Raw genomic sequence first — 19954 nt, 5'->3', positions numbered from 1 at the left:
TTAACTATAATGAAGTGATCTTATCCTATCATAGGATTTTAGTTTGTGTCAAATTGATACAAACTCTCCAGTATAATTAACCCATGTCAACCTGAAAAACATATACCTGTCAAATCACAACTCTTCTTGCATATTTATCCCCAAAGCCTCACAAAAAAACACAAATAAGTTTTAAATTCTCAATGTGTTTATAGATTCAAACACCTTAAAATTTCACTAACCATTTGTTGAAAATACTGTCTTTTTTCCACTGGAAGGTTTTAGCTCCCTTGTCAAAGATCAAATGACCATAGGTGTGTGGGTTCATTTCTGGGTCTTCAATTCTGTTCCATTGGTCTACTTGTCTGTCGCTATACCAGTACCATGCAGTTTTTATCACAATTGCTCTGTAGTACAGCTTAGGTCAGGCTTGGTATTTCCACCAGCGATTCTTTTATCATTGAGAAGAGTTTTTGCTATCCTAGGTTTTTTATTATTCCAGATGAATTTGCAAATTGCCCTTGCTAACTCAGTGAAGAATCGAGTTGGAATTTTGATGGGGATTGCATTGAATCTGTAGATTGCTTTTGGCAAGATAGCCATGTTTACTATATTGATCCTGCCAATCCATGAGCATGGGAGATCTTTCCATCTTCTGAGATCCTCTTTGATTTCTTTCTTCAGAGACTTGAAGTTCTTATCATGCAGATCTTTCACTTCTTTAGTTAGAGTCACACCAAGGTATTTTATATTATTTGTGACTATTGTGAAAGGTGTTGTTTCCCTGATTTTTTTCTCAGCCTGTTTATCCTTTGTGTAGAGAAAGGCCACTGATTTGTTTGAGTTAATTTTATATCCAGCTACTACACTGAAACTGTTTATCAGGTTTAGGAGTTCTCTGGTGGAATTTTTAGGGTCACTTACATATACTATCATATCATCTGCAAATAGTGATATTTGGAATTCTTCCTTTCCAATTTGTATACCCTTGATGTCCTTTTGTTGTTGAATTGCTCTGGCTAGGACTTCAAGTACTTTATTGAATGGTGCTGGCACAACTGGTGGTTATCATGCAGAAGAATGCAAATTTATCCATTCTTATCTGCTTGTACTAAGGTCAAGTCTAAGTGTATCAAGGAACTCCACATAAAACCAGAGACACTGAAACTTATAGAGGAGAAAGTGGGGAAAAGCCTCAAAGATATGGGCACAGGGGAAAATTCCTGAATAGAATAGTAATGGCTTGTGCTGTAAGCCAGAATTGACAAATGGGACCTGATAAAATTGCAAAGCTTCTGTAAGGCAAAAGACACTGTCAATAAGACAAAAAGGCCACCAACAGATTGGGAAAGGATTTCTACCTATTCTAAATCAGATAGGGGACTAATATCCAATATATATAAAGAACTCAAGAAGATGGACTCCAGAAAATCAAATAACCCCATTAAAAAATGGGGCTTAGAGCTAAACAAAGATTTCTTACCTGAAGAATACCGAATGGCTGAGAAGCACCTGAAAAAGTGTTCAACATCCTTAATCATCAGGGAAATGCAAATCAAAACAATCCTGAGATTCCACCTCACACCTGTCAGAATGGCTAAGATCAAAAATTCATGTGATAGCAGATGCTAGCGAGGATGTTGAGAAGGAGGAACACTTCTCCATTGCTGGTGGGATTTCGAGCTGGTACAACCACTCTGGAAATCAGTCTGGCGGTTCCTCAGAAAATTGGACATAGTACTACTGGAGGATCCAGCAATACCTCTCCTGGGCATACATCCAGAAGATATTCCAACTTGTAATAAGAACACATGCTCCACTATGTTCATAGCAACCTTACTTATAATAGCCAGAAGCTGGAAAGAACCCAGATGTCCCTCAACAGAAGAATGGATACAGAGAATGTGGTACATTTACACAATGGAGTACTACTCAGCTATTAAAAACAACGAGTTTATGAAATTCTTAGGCTAATGGATGGATTTGGTATCATCCTGAGTGAGGTAACTAAATCACAAAAGAACTCACATGATAAGCACTCACTAATAAGTGGCTTTTAGCCCAGAAACTTAGAATAACCAAGATACAACTTGCAAAACACATGAAACTCAAGAAGACAGAAGAGCAAAGTGTAGACAATTCACCCCTTCTTAGAATTGGGAACAAAACACCCATGGAAGGAGTTACAGAGACAAAGGTTTTAGCTGAGATGAAAGGATGGACCATCCAGACACTGCCCCACCCGGGGGTCCATCCCATAATCAGTCACCAAACACAGACACTATTGCATATGCCAGCAAGATTTTGCTGAAGGGACCTTGATATTGCTATCTCTTGTGAGGCTAAGCCTGTGCCTGGCAAACACAGAAGTGGATGCTCACAGTCAGCTATTGGATGGAACACAGGGTCCCCAGTGGAGAAGCTATAGAAAGTACCCAAGGAGCTGAAGGGGTATGCAACCCTATAGGTGGAACAACAATATGAACTATCCTGTAGCCCCCAGAGCTTGTGTCTCTAGCTGCATATGTATCAGAAGATGTCCTAGTCAGCAATCATTGGGAAGAGAGGCTCCTTGGTCTTGCAAACTTTATAAGCCCCTATACAGAGGAATGATAGGGCCAAGAAGTGGGTGTGAGTGGGCAGAGGAGCAGGGCATGGGGAGGATTTAGAGCATTTTCAGAGAGGAAACTAGAAAAGGGGATAACATTTGAAATATAAATAAAGAAAATATCTAATAAAAGGAAATTTTCTCATAAAGAAAACCAAGATGATATTTAAGCCTAAAACTATTAGAAAATTAATCTCATAGAGTATAAAGATGAATGTTACATATTATGTAGAGAATAGGGCACCCATCTCTATTGCTGATGGAAATAAAACTTGGTGCAGCTGTGATAGAAAAGAGCATGTGGCATGTTTCCAAATATACAGGGAAGTGACAGGAGATCTAGAAGTCACACTCCTTCTTATACAATGAGACAAATCTAACTGTATCTAAAATAAATAGATACTCTGCTAAGTTTATTGTCACATTGTTTATAATGGTCAAGTTATAAATACAACAAAATATCCATCGTTATCTGAATGCTGAAAAGTATTTCTTTCTCTAGAAGTCCCTGTCGTCCTCTTTCCCCTCCATTTCTTTTCCTGTATATCTTCCTCTCTTTTACTCCCCTCACACTTTCCCAGCAACATCACCTCACATATAACCAAGCCAAAAGCACAGAATATACAGAAAGCGTTTTGTATGGTTTATTCATTTAGTTATTTGATGACACACATTTTTGAAGCATAAGTTGAGAGTCATATTTAAAATCATTTTACAGAGTACGATGAAGATAACATAAAACACAATCATGGTCCAAATTCAGACGAGGAATTAGGTGACTGTGTTGTACTTCAATTGTATTTTACATATTTTGTCCTGAAGTTATACATTTTGAAGACATTGGTGTGTTCTTGGTGTAAAACGACTTGGAAGCTCTTCTGGTTAGAAAGGTTTGGTTGCTGCACAATGTCCTCAGTAGAAGCCATAAGACCAGTATCTTCCACAGCACAGTGGGCGGCAGCAGCCATAACCATAGCCACCATAGCCACAGCCATATCCATAGCCAAGGCCACCATAGCCATAGCCCAGACCTCCATAATATCCTCTGTAGTAGCACATGTTGTCAGGAGTGGAGTGTTCAGAGGAAGATTAAGCAGTAGGTTTCTGGAGTTTGTTTTTCAACATCTGCCACAGGCCTTTTATACACCTGGATGATTGCTGGCAAAAACCACAGGCATTATGACATCACACAATTCTCTCGAATGCTTCAAAAAAAATATCATGGTGCCATAATTTACTGGCCAAACTATGCTGCATAACTGAGATAATTGTGCTCGTATCTTAGGATCCCAAAGTCAGATCATGAGGCTTTACCATGAAATTCTGGATGTATTGTCAAGACTAGGATCGATCCATATTTAGTTTATTTAATACTCATGGATCTCTACTGTGCCACAGTAAAAATCATTGAAATCTTTCTCTCTTCTTTATGTCTGTGTGTTTTCTAGTGCTCCATACTGAGAAATATGCTTTGGTTTTCCTTGCTTTGCTTTGCTATTATGTAATAAATATGTATTTATATGTATTCCTGATAAAAATGTTCTGGTCATTGGTTATGTTATTGGTAATTTGATGAATTAATATTCACATAATCATGTTCTGTCATACATTTTTCTATGGTGTTTTAATTTTACTGATCTGTGAACATAGTAGATCTTTTCATCTTGTCATATGTTTTTGAATTTCTTATTTGTATGCCTGTTTTGGCTATCAATTTTCAGTTTTTATTACTTGGTTTTTTTGGGTATATTTTGAGATCAGATTCTGTGGTAGATCTAACATCTCTCTTTCTGCTTAGTGTTGTTTTTGCTCTTAGAGTCACCGTCTGCATTCATATGGTCATTAGGATTGTGTTGTCTAGTTCTGTTGAGAAAAAAATTGGAATTTTAATGGAAATTGCATGAAATCTATACATTGTTTTTTTCAAACATGCTCATTATTTTTGTTAGTAATTCAACCAATCTATAAACAGGATGTTCATTCCATATCCTAGATTTCCTTCAAAGAAAGTGGATGTTACTGATCATTATGTTAATTAACATGATGTCAACAGAAGAAGTTAGACCAGTAGTAGCTAAGGTAGCTTTAGTATTTTATGCATGTTTAAAGATCAGGCTGTGTTTATGATGTCACCTCTGTTAGGCTGACCTCATGCTAGGTTATCCTTCCATTAGCAGAAAAACTGGACAACACCAAATGGATTGAGGAGAATTAGACAACAAATAGTCAGATAAAAGTTGGTTGGGAGTCTCTAGATGGTCCATCCTTTTGTCTTAGCTCCAAACTTTGTCTCTGTAACTCCTTCCATGGGTGACTGTTTCCAATTCTAAGAAGGGGCAAAGTGTCCACACTTTGGTCTTTGTTTTTCTTCAGTTTCATGTGTTTTGCAAATTGTATCTTATATCTGGCTATACTAAGTTTCTGGACTAATATCCACTTATCAGTGAGAACATATCATTTGAGTTCTTTTGTGATTGTGTTACCTCACTCAGGATGATGCCCTCCAGGTCCATCCATTTGCCTAGGAATTTCATAAATTCATTCCTTTTAATAGCTGAATAGTACTCCATTGTGTAAATGTACCACATTTTTTGTATCCATTCCTCTGTTGAGGGGCATCTGGGTTCTTTCCAGCTTCTGGCTATTATAAATAAGGCTGCCATAATTAGCCTCCAAACGATGATACCATTGCATAAGCTAGCAAGTGTTTGCTGAAAGGACCCAGATATAGCTGTCTCTTGTGAGACTAGGCCGGGGCCTAGCAAACACAGAAGTAGATGCTCACAGTCAACTATTGGATGGATCACAGGGCCCCCAATGGAGGAGCTAGAGAAAGTATCCAAGGAGCTAAAGAGATCTGCAACCCTGTAGGTGCAACAAAATTATGAACTAACCAGTACCCCGGAGCTCTTGACTCTAGCTGCATATGTATCAAAAGATGGCCTAGTCGGCCATCACTGGAAAGAGAGGCCCATTGGTCAGGCAAACTTTATATGCCCCAGTACAGGGGAATGCCAGGGCCAAAAAGTGTGAATGGGTGGGTAGAGGAGTTGGGGGGGGTGAGGGTATGGGGGACTTTTGGGATAGCATTGGAAATTTAATTGAGTAAAATACGTAATAAAAAATATTAAAAAAAAAAGTTGGTTGGGAAGAGCGATGGTGTCGTAAGAGTCCTCATTGCCATGGTAAAATGCCATGACCAAAAGCAAGCTGAGGAGGGAAAGGTTAATTTGGCTTATATTTCCCCATCACTGTTCATAATTAAAAGATCCCAGAAACTTAGAATACCCAAGATACAATTTGCAAAACACATGAAACTCAAGAAGAAGGAATACCAAAGTTTGTATACTTCGTCCCTCTTTAGAATGGGGAACAACATACCCATGTAAGGAATTACAGAGACCAAGTTTGGAGATGAGACAGAAGGAATGACCATGCAGAGACTGCCCCATTGGGGGATCCATGCCATAATAAACCACCAAATGCAGACACAATTACATACCCCAGCAAGATTTTGCTGACAGGACCCTGATACAGCTAACTCTTGTGAGGCTATGCCAGTGCCTGGCAAATACAGAAGTGGATGCTCAGAGTCATCTATTGGATGGAACACATGCCCCCCCAAAGGAGGAGCTAGAGAAAGTACCCAAGGAGCTAAAGGGGTCTGTAACCTTATAGGATGAACAACAATATGAACTAACTAGTACCCCCTGAGCTCGTGTCTCTAGCTGCATATGTAACAGAAGATGGCCTGGTCGGCCATCATTAGGAGGAGAGGCCCTTGAGCTTGCAAAGATTTTATGCCCTGATACAGGGGAATACCAGGGCCAAGAAGCAGGAGTGGGTGGGTTGGAGAGCAGGGTGGGGAAGGGTATAAGGGACTTTTAGGATAACATTTGAATTGTAAATGAAGAAAATAATCTAATAAAAAAAACCTTTCCAATGGGGGGGGGGGGGAAGAAGTCAAGACAGGAATTCAAACAGGGCAGGAACCTGGAGGCAGGAGCTGTTGCAGCTCCATGGTAGAATACTCTTTACAGGCTTGCTCATCATGAATGACTCAAGAATCTGATTTCTTATAGCATCCAGGACCACAAGTCCAGAGTTGCCATTACTCTGAAGGGGCTGGGTTCTCTCTCATCAATAACTAATTAATAAAATGCCAAACAGTATTGCCTACTTCCTCAAGGAAGTAACTTTCTTAACTATAGTTAAGTAATTCAATCCTATCATAAGACTTTAGTTTGTTTCAAATTGATACAAACTCTCCAGTATAATTGACCCATACCTGTCAAACCTCAACTCTCCTTGCATATTTATCCCCAAGGCCTCACAAAAAACACAAATAACTTTAAAATTCTCAAAGTTTTTACAGATACAAACACATTAAAAGTTCACTAACATTACTATGTACAATCTTTTTTTTAAAAAAAATCTAGAATCTCTTTGAAAAGTTGAAAATATGTCAACTGTGGAATTATTTTATTAATAATTATTAATACTGTAAGAATTAATTAGTCTGAATACATTCTTATTTGATTGGGAGGAACCAAGGCACACTAAAAAACGACAAATAATCTACCAATGGTGTACGTAACGCACTGTTCAATATCTAGAATCTAATTTAAATTTTCTCAACTCCTCTCTACACCTGGGTCTCTTTTCTCTATCTGTTCTCTGCAGTACACACAGCTGCAGTGTGTCTTCTGTGCATGGGCAGGCTGCACTGCACTGTTCCTGCTGTTTTTCTTGGTTGTCCCATGGTAATGGGATCCAGCCGCTCTCTGCAAATTGATTGGTATCAAGAGTTGGGTATGAATGTGACAGGCTTAAGCATGGGGTATGTTCACAGACTATAGACTTTGGATTAGCAAAATAAGTGAATGCTTTAAGAGTCACTTATTAGGCTGCTTTAGCAGGAGTGTGGAAGATAGTGGTGCCAAGAGCAATGTGGATTATGACTGACTAGTTCCAGAGTTTTCAGAGGATAAGAATATAATTAAATGAGCTAGAGACTGTTCTTGTGATGTTTTGGCAAACAATGATTCTACCTTTTCTTAAAATCTACCTGAGGCTAAATTTAATACTTTTGGATTAATGCTGTTTTCTTTGAAGTTTCAATAGACCATTCAAACCCAGAGACTCCCTTCTCATGCTGCTTACAGTTTCAGAATTTGAATTCTCAGCTACTTGTCCATCACTATATCTCCCTGCATGCCATCATGCTTCTCTTCATGATGAAATAGTGGTACACCTCTGAAACTACACACAAATCTTAATTAGATATTTTCTCTTTTTAGGGTGTTTTTATGATAGGTCTTCACATCATTAGAATATTGGCTGAGATATATGATAAGAGGAGAGTTGATATGAATTTGTTTAAAATTCATTGTAATTTTATTTTACTTAATATAGAATTTTTGCATTTAAACAATTTTATAGAAATTTAAAAGAAACACCAATGCTACAAATATTAGGCCGTATATATTGAATCAATATTTGAATGGGGTGTGTTTGTGTGTGTATGTGTGCTATGTGTGTTTGCATAATATGTCATGAAACTAAAGACTTTGGGAGAAGAGAAGATATAAATAATATGGATAAACAAGAATGTAATATTATAATTCAACATAAAAGTAGAGAGGGATAAGGGAAAGTAGTGTGTACAGGGATGAAGGAGAATTAAATAAAATTAACAATAAAATAATATCTTTACACCCAAAGCAGACATCTTAAAGACGAGTTGAGTGTGTCATCCCACCATTAAACCTGGCAGATTAAGTAGAATCAGATGAATAGCCATACTAACAAGAATTTGAGACCAGCTTGCATGTCTCTACCTCAATATTTAAGGTAGAGAGCAAATGAGAAATGTAGAAGCCCCCTGTACTGGCGGGTTTTATGTGTCCACTTGACACAGGCTGGAGTTGTCACAGAGAAAGGAGCTTAAGTTGGGGAAATGCCTCCATGAAATTCAGCTGTGGGGCTTATTCTCAATTAGTGATCAAGGGGAAAGGTCCCTTGTGGGTGGTACTATCTCTGGGCTGGTGGTCTTGGGTTCTGAAAGAAAGCCGGCTGAGCAAGCCAAGGGAAGCAAGCCAGTAAGAAACATCCCTCCATGGCCTCTGCATCAGCTCCTGCTTCCTGACCTGCTTGAGTTCCAGTCCTGACATCCTTTGGTGATGAACAGCAGTATGGAAGTGTAAGCTGAACAAACCCTTTCCTTCCCAACTTCCTTCTTTCTATGATGTTTGTGCAGGAATAGAAACACTGACTAAGACAGTTCCAAATGAAACCTTCCTGCAAGGACACACTAATACTTGATCCTGTACACATATACATGGACACATGTAACATGTACACACATGATGTCAGAAATATAAACAAAAGAATAAAAAAAATTGAAAGAGAAAGCTTTTCAGGGATCCAGCTAAGAAATTTCTGAATAACAAAACCACTGTATAAAAAGGTGTTCCATACAAATCAAGAAAATGAGTATATCTGTAAGGTGATTATATGGGTGGGGAGTAATGTACATAGCTAAACTAACCAGCTAAAAGAATATAAGTGATGCTAAAATAAGCAGAGATTTAGAATATGTGTTTTTCAAAGGAATTGATACAGATGGACAAATGATCACAGTAATGTACTACTTCAGTAATATCTCTGAGATGCAAATCAAAAACAAGATGATATTTCAGCCCACAACTGTTAGAAACTTAATATTAGAGAGCAGAAAGATTAATGTGAGAAATTATGTAGAGAAGAGGGCACCCATCTCTATTGTTGATGGAACTGAAACTTGGTGCAGCTGTGACAGAAAAGAGCATGTGGCATGTATCCAAACATGCAGGGAAGTGACAAGTGATCTAGAAATCACACTGCTTCTTATACAATGAGATGAATATCACTGTATCTAAAATACATAGATACACTGCTAAGTTTATTCTCACATTGTTTATAATGGTCAAGTTAAAATACAACAAAATATCCAACTTTATCAGAATGCTGAAACGTATTTCTTTCTCTGAAAGTTCCTGCCCTCTTCCTTCTCCTCCCTGTTTCTTTTCCTGTGTATCTTCTTACATACCTTCCTCTCTTTTTCTCCACTCACACTTTCCCACAAATACCACCTCAAAAGAGACCAAGAGAAAGCACAGAATATACAGAAAGTCTTTTATAAAGTTTATTTATTTAGTTCTTTCATAATATACATTTTAAAGCATAGGTTGAGATTTACAGGTTAAATCACTTTACAGAATATGATGAAGATAACATAAAACATGGTATGATCATGGTCCAAAGTCAGAACAGGAATTAGATGACCATGTTGAATTTCAATTATATTTTTATTATTTTGTTCTAAAGTTAGAATTTTTGAAGACACGTTTGAGTTTCTGGTGTGAAAGCATTTGGAAGCTCTTCTGGTTAGAAAGTCTGGGTATCTGCATAATCTCCTCAATAGAAGCCATAAGACCAGTATCTTCCACAGCACAGTGGGCGGCAGCAGCCATAACCATAGCCACCATAGCCACAGCCATAGCCACAGCCACAGCCATATCCATAGCCAAGGCCACCATAGCCATAGCCCAGGCCTCCATAATACCCTCCGTAGTAGCACATGTTGTTAGGAATGGAGTGTTCAGAGGAAGATTAATCAGTAGGTTTCTGGAGTGTGTGTTTCAACATCTGCCACAGGCCTTTTATACACCTGGATGATTGGTGGCAAAAACCACAGGCATTATGACATCACTCTAGTCTCTCATATGCTTTAAAAATATCAGGGTGCCACAGTGTCCTAGCCAATCAACACTGCATAACCGAGATAATTGTGCACATATGTTAGGATCCCAAGGTCAGATCATGAGACTTAACATGAAAATTTGGATGTATTTTCAAGACGGTTCATTTCATATTTAGTTTATTTAATAATCACAAATTCTACTGTACCATAATACAAATAATTAAAATCCCTCTTTCTTCTTCATGTCTCTGTGTTTGTAGTGCTCCATAATAGAAACTTAGTGTTTTCCTTGCTCTGCTTTGTTTTTTAAAGTTAGTATGTATTTCATAAGTACTTCTGATGGAAATGATTTGGTCATTGGTTATGTTATTGGTAAGTTGATGACTTAATTTCTACATCAGCATATTTGGTCATGTATTTTACTATATTATTTAATTCTACTGAACATCATAGTTCTTTCCATCTTGTGATCTGATCTTCAATTTCTCAATTGTATGCTTGTTTTTGGTATTATTTTTCAGCTTTTATTACTTTGATTCTGTGGTATACTTTGAGATCAGAATCTATGGTAAATCTAGCATCTCCCTTTCTGATTGTTGTTTTTACTCTTAGAGTCACCTTCTGAATTCATGTGATCTTCAGGATTGTGCTGTCTAGATGTGTTCAGACGAAAATTGGAAATTTTGTGGAAATTGCATGAAATCAATACATTGGTTTATCAAACATGCACATTTATGTGTTAGTAATTTGATCAATATATAAAGAAATATGTCATCCATAGCCTGGATTTTTCTTCCAATTATTTTCTTCAAAGAAACTGGATGTTACTGATCATTATGCTAAATAACATGAGGCAAACTGAAGGAGGTGGAGCAGTAGTAGCTAAGGCAGCTTTAGTATTTTTTGCATGTTTAAAGATCAGGCTGTGTTAATGATGTCACCTCTGTTAGGCTGACCTCATACTAGGTTATGCTTCAATTAGCAGAAAAGCTGGACAGCACCAATTGGATTGAGGGGAATTAGACAACAAATAGTAAGATAAAAGTTGGTTGGTTAGAGCGATGGTGTTGTAAGGGTCCTAGTTGCCATGGTAACATGCCATGACCAAAAGCAAGTTGAGGAGGAAATTTGGCTTATATCTCTCCATCAATGTTTAATTAAAAGAAGTCAAGACAGGAATTCAAACAGGGCATGATTCTGGAGACAGGAACTGATGCAGCTCCATGGTAGAATAGTCCTTACAGGCTTCCTCACCATGAATTATTCAGTCTGATTCCTTATACCATCCACAACCACAAGTCCAGAGTTGCCACTACTCTGAAAGGGCCGGGTTCTCTCTCATCAATCAATAATTAATAAAATGCCCAACAGTATTGCCTACTTCCTCATTGAAGTCATTTTCTTAACTATAATGAAGTGATCTTATCCTATCATAGGATTTTAGTTTGTGTCAAATTGATACAAACTCTCCAGTATAATTGACCCATGTCAACCTGAGAAACACATTCCTGTCAAACCACAACTCTTCTTGCATATTTATCCACAAGACCTCACAAAAAACACAAATAACTTTAAAATTCTCAAAGTTTTTACAGATTCAAACACATTAAAAGTTCACTAACATTAATATGTACAATGTTTTTTTAAAATCTAGAGTCGCTTTGAAAAGTTGAAAATATGTCAGCTGTGGGTTACTGTAAGAATTATATTAAACTGAATATATTCTTACTTGATTAGGAAGAATCATAGCACACTAAAAAACACCCAATAATCTACGAATAGTATAAATAACACACTGACCAATATCCAGAAACGACTTTCAATTTTCTCAATTCCTTTCTATACCTGGGTCCCTTTTCTCTGTTCTCTGCGGTTCCCACAGCTGCAGCTTGACTTCTGTGCATGGGCAGGCTGCACTGCACTGCTCCCCCTGACTTTCTTGGTTGTCTGATGGTAATGGGATCCAGGCTCTCCTCCCCAAAAAGGTTGGTGTCAAGAGTTGGGTATTAATGTGACAGGCCTAAGCATGGATTATGTTTACAGACAATATAATTTTGATTAGCAAAACAGGTGAATGCTTTAAGAGTCACTTATTAGGCTGCTTTTGTAGGAGTGTCAAAGATACTGGTGCCAAGAACAATGTGAATTATAACTGAGTTCAACTTAGGAAACTAAGAGGGACAAGCAGAGGTTATAAATGGAGTAGAGAATCATGAAAGTAATATTATACATGAGACATGAATGTTGAAGAGGGTTGTGAAAGGGAGTGTGGAGAGGGATGAAGGAGAATTAAAATGATCAGTGTCTATGAAAGAATATCATGACACCCAAAGCAGAAGTCTTAAAGGCTAGTAGAGGGTGTTAGTCCACCATTAAACCTGGCAGATTAAGTGGAATCAGATGAATAGCCATACTAACAAGAATCCCAGATACCAGCCTGCATGCTTCTACCTCAGTATGTAAGTTGGAGAGCAAATGAAAAAGTTAGAAGCTCTAAAATTAAACCCTCCCACAAGGACACCCTAACACATGATCCTGCACACATACATATACACATGGACTCATGCAAGACACACACACACACACACACACACACACACACACACACACACACACACATCTTGTCAGAAATATTATAAAAGAGTAAAAAAAAATGAAATAAAAAACTTTTCAGAGATCTGGCTAAGAAAATCCTGAACAACAAAACTATTGTATATAAAGATGTTCCATACAATTCAAGAAAATGACTATATCATGAAAGGGATTGAGGCAAAATTATGGATTGGGAGTGTTATACATAGTTAAGCTAACAAGGTAAAAGAATGTAAACGGATACTAAAATGAGCTGAGATTTAGAACAGATGTTTTTCAAAGGCATAGATGCAGATGGACAAATGGATACAGTAATGTTCTACTTCAGAAATATCTCTGAGATGCAAATCAAAAACAAAATGATATTTCGGCTCACAACTGTTAGATAATTAATATTGGAGAGAAGAAAGATCAAGAGAAGTTGATGGAATTTTAACTTGATGGAGCTATGAGAACAATAGCATGTGTCATGTTTTCAAACATACAGGGACATGACAGCTTATCTTGAATTCACACTGCTTCTTATACAATGAGATGAAACCACTGAATCTTAAAGAAACAGGTACACTACTAAGTCTATTGTCAACTGTTTATACTGGTCACGTTATAAATACAACAAAATATCAATCATTATCTGAATGTTGAAAAATATATTCTTTCCTGGAACTTTCTGTCTTTGTCTTTCCCCTACCTGTTTCTTTTCCTGCCTATCTTAGTACATATCTTCCTCTCTTTTACTCCCCTCACACTTTCCCACAGATACCATCTCAAGAGTGACCAAGACAAAAGCACAGAATATAAAGGAAGTATTTTATAGAGCTTATTTATTTAGTTCTTTGAGGATACACAGTTTTAAAGCATAGGTTGAGATTAAAAAGAAAGTCATTTTACAGAGTATGATGAAGGTAACAAAACATGATCATGGTCTAAATTCAGATGAGGAATTAGATGACTGTGTTGAATTTCAATTATATTTTTATTATTTTTTTCTTAAGTTAGAATTTTTGAAGACATGTTTGAGTTTCTGATGTGAAAATACTTGGAAGCTCTTCTGGTTAGAAAGGCTGGGTGTCTGCACAATGTCCTCAGTAGAAGCCATAAGACCAGTATCTTCCACAGCACAGTGGGCGGCAGCAGCCATAACCATAGCCACCATAGCCACAGCCATAGCCACAGCCATAGCCATAGCCTAGGCCACCATAGCCACAGCCCAGGCCTCCATAATATCCTCCGTAGTAACACATGTTGTCAGGAGTGGAGTGTTCAGATGAATATTAAGCAGTAGTTTTCTGGAGTTTGATGTTTTAACATCTGCCAAAGACCTTTTATATACCTGGATGATTGGTGGCAAAAACCACAAGCATTATGACATCACACTAGTCTCTCATGTGCTTTAAAAAATATTAGGGTGACACTTGGCTAGCCAATCAACACTGCATAACTGAGATAATTGTGCTCATATGTTAGGATCCCAAGGTCAGATCATAAGACAACATGAAAATTTGGATGTATTTTCAAGACTATGACTATGGATCTTCTATATTTAGATCATTTAATACTCACAAATTCTACTGTGCCATAATAGAAATAATTGAAATCCTTCTTTATGTCTGTGTGTTTGTAGTGCTCCATATTAAAAACTTATTGTTTTCCATGCTCTGATTTGTTATTGTAATATAAATATGTACTTCCTAAGTATTTCTGATAAAAAATGTTCTGGTCATTGGTTAGGTTATTCATAAGTTGATGACATAATTTATATATAAGCATATTTTGTTATATATTTTATTATACTATGTTAATTCTACTGATCATCATAGTTCTTTCCATCTCGTGATATGTTATTCAATTTCTTATCTGTATGCTTGTTTTTGGTATTATTTTTCAGTTTTTATTACTTTGATTCTGTGGTAGATTTTGAGATCAGAGTCTGGGGTAGATCTAACATCTCCCTTTCTGCTTAGTGTTGTTTTTGCTCTTACAGTCACCTTATGAATTTATATGGTCATTAAGATTGTGCTGTCTAGTTCTGTTCAGAACAAAATTGGAATTTTATGGAAATTTCATGAAATCAATACATTGGTTTATCAAACATACACATTTTTGTGTTATTAATCAATCAATCTATAAAGAAATATGTCATTCCATATCATAGATTTTTCTTCCAATTATTTTCTTCAAAGAAACTGGATGTACTAATCATTATATTAAGCAACATGAGGCAAACTGAAGAAGGTAGACCAGTAGTAGCTAAGGCAGCTTTAGTGCTTTATGCATGTTTAAAGATCAGGCTGTGTTATTGATGTCACCTCTGTTAGGCTGACCTCATACTAGGTTATGCTTCAATTAGCAGAAAAGCTGGACAGCACCAATTGGATTGAGGGGAATTAGAGAACAGATAGTAAGATAAAAGTTGGTTGGGAAGAGAGATGGTGTCCTAAGATTCCTCATTGCCATGGTTAAATGCCATGACCAAAAGCAAGCTGAGGAGGAAAGCATTTATTTGGCTTACATTTCCTCATCACTTTTCATAATTAAAAGCAGTCAAGACAGGAATTCAAACAGGGCAGGATTCTTGAGGCAGGATCTGTTGCAGATCCATGATAGAATACTCCTTACAGGCTTGCTCATCATGAAGTAGTCTGATTTCTTATAGAATCCAGGACTACAAGTCCAGAGTTGCCACTACTCTGAAAGGGCTGGATTCTCTCTCATCAATAACTAATTAATAAAATGCCCAACAGTATTGCCTACTTCCTCAAGGAAGTCACTTTCTTAACTATATTGAAGTGATTCAATCCTATCATAGGACTTTAGTTTGTGTCAAATTGATACAAACTCTCCAGTATAATTGACCCGTGTCAACCTGGGAAATATATACCTGTCAAACCACAACTCTCCTTGCATATTTATCCTCAAAACCTCACAAAAAAACACAAATAACTTTAAAATTCTAAAAGTTTTATAGATTCAAACACATTAAAATTTCACTACCTTTAATATGTACAATCCTTTTTAAAAATCTAGAATCTCTTTGAAAAGTTGAAAATATGTCAACTGTGGGTTACTGTAAGAATTAAATTAGTCTGAATACATTCTTACTTGATTGGAAAGAACAAGGGCACACTAAACAACAACAACAACAACAACAACAACAACACGCCAAATAATCTACCAATAGTGTAAATACACCATTTAATATCTCAAATCCACTTTCAATTTCTTTTTTTTTCCCCAAGGGAGAAATTCTGTGATTTTTATTAGTCATTTTCAAACAATAATTTATTGAGATTTAAAGTTGTTTGAAAGAGCAGTTTACCACTAACTTGCCTTTGTGCTTTATTTCTATTAAATTGAATACATTTGATATTTTGACTTTTTAAGGTGAAGTGATTAATTCTTATTATAATTCAATGTGACATGTATCAACGGATCCTGTGTTCTTTAACTGAAGATCCAACAGATAGGTGGTAGCTGATATTCATCAAAATTATTATAAATCATTCCTCCACTGCCAGGGATATTATTACTTTCTTTAAAGCTTGCCATATATATGGTCATGAACTGGCCATAGAAACTGGGCACTTTGGTATTCATTTGAACTTGTGTTGGAACTCTTGCTTCGTCCAATACTTGACTATTCCTCTCTCCACTTAGAGCATGCTCTGCAGAGGCAGAAGCAATTCTTTATCCTGTAACCACGGCCTTGGCTGCAGCTACCTCTGTTTGAACATTGTGATCTGTGATATGCGTCATGTGTCTTCCCTTTTTGCTTGGATGAAATGATGCCATCATCCTAGTTGCTCTTCACCATGGTACCTCAGGTACCATGGTGAGAAGCATCCTGAGGTACCACTTTCAATTTCTTAACTCCTGTATACACTTTAGTCCCTTCTCTAACTCTGTTCTCTGCAGTACACACAGCTGCAGCTTGTCTTCTGTGCATTGGCAGGCTGCACTGCACTGCTCCTGCTGCTCTTCTTCGTTGTCCCATGGTAATGGTATCTGGCCCCTCATCCAAAAATGGAGCATGTTCACAGATGATAGACTTTGGATTAGCAAAACAGGTGAATGCTTTAAGAGTCGCTTATTAGGCTGACTTAGTAGGAGTGTGGAAGATAGTGGTGCTAAGAGCAATGTGGATTATGACTGCCTAGTTCAAGAGTTTTCAGAGGAGAAGAATATAATTAAATGATATAGAGATCATTCTTGTGATATTTTGGCAAACAATGTGTCAGCTTTTTCTGAAAATCTATCTGAGACTAAATTTAATACTTTGAATTAATGATGTTGGCTTTGAAGTTTCAATAGACCATTCAAACACAGAGACTCCATTCTCCTGTTCTTTGCAGTATCAGAATTTGAATTCTCAGCTACTTGTCCATCACTATATCTGCCTGCATGCCATCATGCTTAATTTCATGATGAAATAGTGCTACACCTCTGAAACTACATACGAATCCCTATTAAATATTTTCTTTTTTAGGATGTGTTCATGATACATCTTCACAACATTAGAATATTGGCTGATATGTATGATAAGGGGAAAGATTTAGTGTGAATTTGTTTAAAATTCATTGTAATTAATTTTTACTTAATATAAAATTTTGCAGTTAAACAAGTTTTTTTGTTTTGTTCTTTTTTTGTTTTTTTGTTTTTTTTTGTTTTTCTTTTTTTTTTTTTAGAAATTTAAAAGAAACACAAATGCTTCAAGTATTAGACCATATATATTGAATCAACATTTGAATGGAGTGTGTTTGTGTGTGTGTGTGCTATTTGTGTTTGCATAATATGTCATGAATCTAAAGACTTTGGGAGAAGAGAAGATATAAATAGAATAGTTAAACAAGAATGTAATATTATAATTAAACATAAAAGTAGAGAGGAATAAGGGAAGGTAGTATGTAGAGAGATGAAGGAGAATTAAATAAAATAACCAATGTCTATGATATATCTTTACACCCAAAGCAGACATCTTAAAGACAGATACAGAGGGCACCCATCTATATTGTTGATGGAAATGATTTTTGGTGCAGCTGTAACAGAAAAGAGCTTGTGGCATGTTTTCAAAAGTACAGGGAAGTGACAGGTGATCTAGAAGTCACACTGCTTCTTTTACAATGAGACAAATCTCACTGTATCTAAATTAAATAGGTACACTGCTAAGTTTATTGTCACATTGTTTATAATAGTCACGTTATAAATACAACAAAATACCCATCCTTATCTGAATGCTGAAAAGAAGTTATTTCTTTCTCGCAAAGTCCCTGTCTTCCTCTTTCCTGTCCTTGTTTCTTTCCTGCCTATCTTCTTATATGTCTTTCTCTCTTTACCTCCACTCACACTTTCCCACAGATACCACCTCAAAAGTGACCAAGACAAAGCACAGAACATACAGAAAGTATTTTATAGAGTTTATTCATTTATTTGATATACATTTTTATATTTTGAGTTTCTGGCGTGAAAACACTTTTCCTTAGAAAGGCTTGATATGTCCTCAGTAGATGCCATAGGACCAGTATCTTCTACAACACAGTGGACGGCAGTAGCCATATCCATAGCCACCATAGCCACAGCCATAGCCACAGCCACAACCACAGCCTAGGACTCCATAACCATAGCCCAGGCCTCCATAATATCCTCCGTAGTAGCACATGTTGTCAGGAGTGGAGTGTTCAGAGGAAGATTAATCAGTAGGTTTCTGGAGTTTGTGTTTCAGCAACTGCCAAGGGCCTTTTATATACCTAGATGATTGGTGGCAAAAACCACAGGCATTATGACATCACACAATCTCTTGTATTCTTCAAAAAATATCAGGGTGCCATAGTTTAGTAGTCAAACTATGCTGCACAGCTGAGATAATTGTGCTCATATCTTAGGATCCAAAGGTTAGGTCATGAGGCTGTCACATGAAATTCTGGATGAATTTTTAAAATTATGGATCAGTCTATATTTAGTTTATTTAATACTCATGAATCTCTACTGTACGACAGTATAAATCATTGAAATCTATCCTCTTTATGTCTGTTTGTTTTGTAGTACTCCATATGGAAAATATGCTTCTGTTGCATTGCTTTGTTATTACAAAATAAATAAATATTTCCTAAGTATTTCATAAAAATGTTCTGGTCATTGGTTATGTTATTGGTTAGTTGATGACAATATGCACATAAGCATATTCTGTCGTATATTTTTCTATGATGTGTTAATTCTACTGATCTATCAGCATCATAGATCTTTCCATCTTGTGATAAGTTCTTCAATTTCTCATTTGTATGCTTGCTTTTGGTATTACATTTCCATTTTTATTACTGTGATTCTGTGGTATATTTTGAGATCAGGGTCTGTAGTAGATTTAGCATCTCCTTTCTGCTTACTGTTGTTTTTGCTTTTAGAGTCACCTTCTGCATTCATATGGTCATTAGGATTGTGCTGTCTAATGCTTATACAACCACCCTGGAAATCAATCTGATGGTTCCTCAGAAAATTGGACATAGTACTACAGGATGATCCCACAATACCTCTCTTGGACATATATCCAGAAGATGTTCCAACCAGTAAGAAGGACACATGCTCCACTATGTTCATAGCAGCCTTATTTATAATAGCCAGAAGGTGGAAAGAGCCCTGATGCCCCTCAACAGAGGAATGGATACAGAAAATGTGATACATTTACACAATGGAGTACTACTCAGCTATTAAAAAGAATGAATTTATGAAATTCCTAGGCAAATGGATGGACCTGGAGGGCATCATCCTGAGTGAGGTAAACCAATCACAAAAGAACTGACACAATATGTGCTCACTGATAAGTGGATATTAGTCCAGAAACGTAGAATACCCAAGATATAAGATACAATTTGCAAAACACATGAAACTCAAGAAGAACGAAGACCAAAGTGTGGACACTTTGCCTCTTCGTAGAATTGGGAACAAAACATGCATGGAAGGAGTTACAGAGACAAAGTTTGGAGCTGAGACGAAAGGATGGACCATCTAGAGACTGCCATACCCAGGGATCCATCCCATAA

General features: G+C 36.8%; 4 protein-coding genes across 4 annotated transcripts; all 4 read right to left on the bottom strand.

Annotated features, from left to right (window-relative positions):
* Nucleotides 1-3217: 3217 nt before the first annotated feature.
* Nucleotides 3218-3744, bottom strand: Gm52258 (predicted gene, 52258). The gene has a single exon (XM_030249385.1). The coding sequence runs from the start codon at nt 3644-3646 to the stop codon at nt 3500-3502; it is 147 nt and encodes a 48-aa protein (XP_030105245.1). The 5' UTR covers nt 3647-3744; the 3' UTR covers nt 3218-3499.
* Nucleotides 3745-10045: 6301 nt separating this feature from the next.
* On the bottom strand, nt 10046-10269 carry Gm34826 (predicted gene, 34826). The gene has a single exon (XM_006523130.1). It carries the CDS (start codon nt 10208-10210, stop codon nt 10046-10048), a length of 165 nt encoding a protein of 54 aa, XP_006523193.1. The 5' UTR covers nt 10211-10269.
* Nucleotides 10270-13948: 3679 nt separating this feature from the next.
* Gm34733 (predicted gene, 34733) lies at nt 13949-14241 on the bottom strand. Its single transcript, XM_006523129.1, has one exon. The coding sequence runs from the start codon at nt 14165-14167 to the stop codon at nt 14009-14011; it is 159 nt and encodes a 52-aa protein (XP_006523192.1). The 5' UTR covers nt 14168-14241; the 3' UTR covers nt 13949-14008.
* A 4083-nt stretch (nt 14242-18324) lies between these two features.
* Gm34650 (predicted gene, 34650) lies at nt 18325-18656 on the bottom strand. Its single transcript, NM_001378662.1, has one exon. It carries the CDS (start codon nt 18577-18579, stop codon nt 18421-18423), a length of 159 nt encoding a protein of 52 aa, NP_001365591.1. The 5' UTR covers nt 18580-18656; the 3' UTR covers nt 18325-18420.
* Nucleotides 18657-19954: the final 1298 nt, after the last annotated feature.

Source organism: Mus musculus, chromosome 16 (genome assembly GCF_000001635.26).
Source record: "Mus musculus strain C57BL/6J chromosome 16, GRCm38.p6 C57BL/6J".
Taxonomy (NCBI): Eukaryota; Metazoa; Chordata; class Mammalia; order Rodentia; family Muridae; genus Mus; species Mus musculus.
This window is presented reverse-complemented; position numbering and strand designations above follow the sequence as displayed.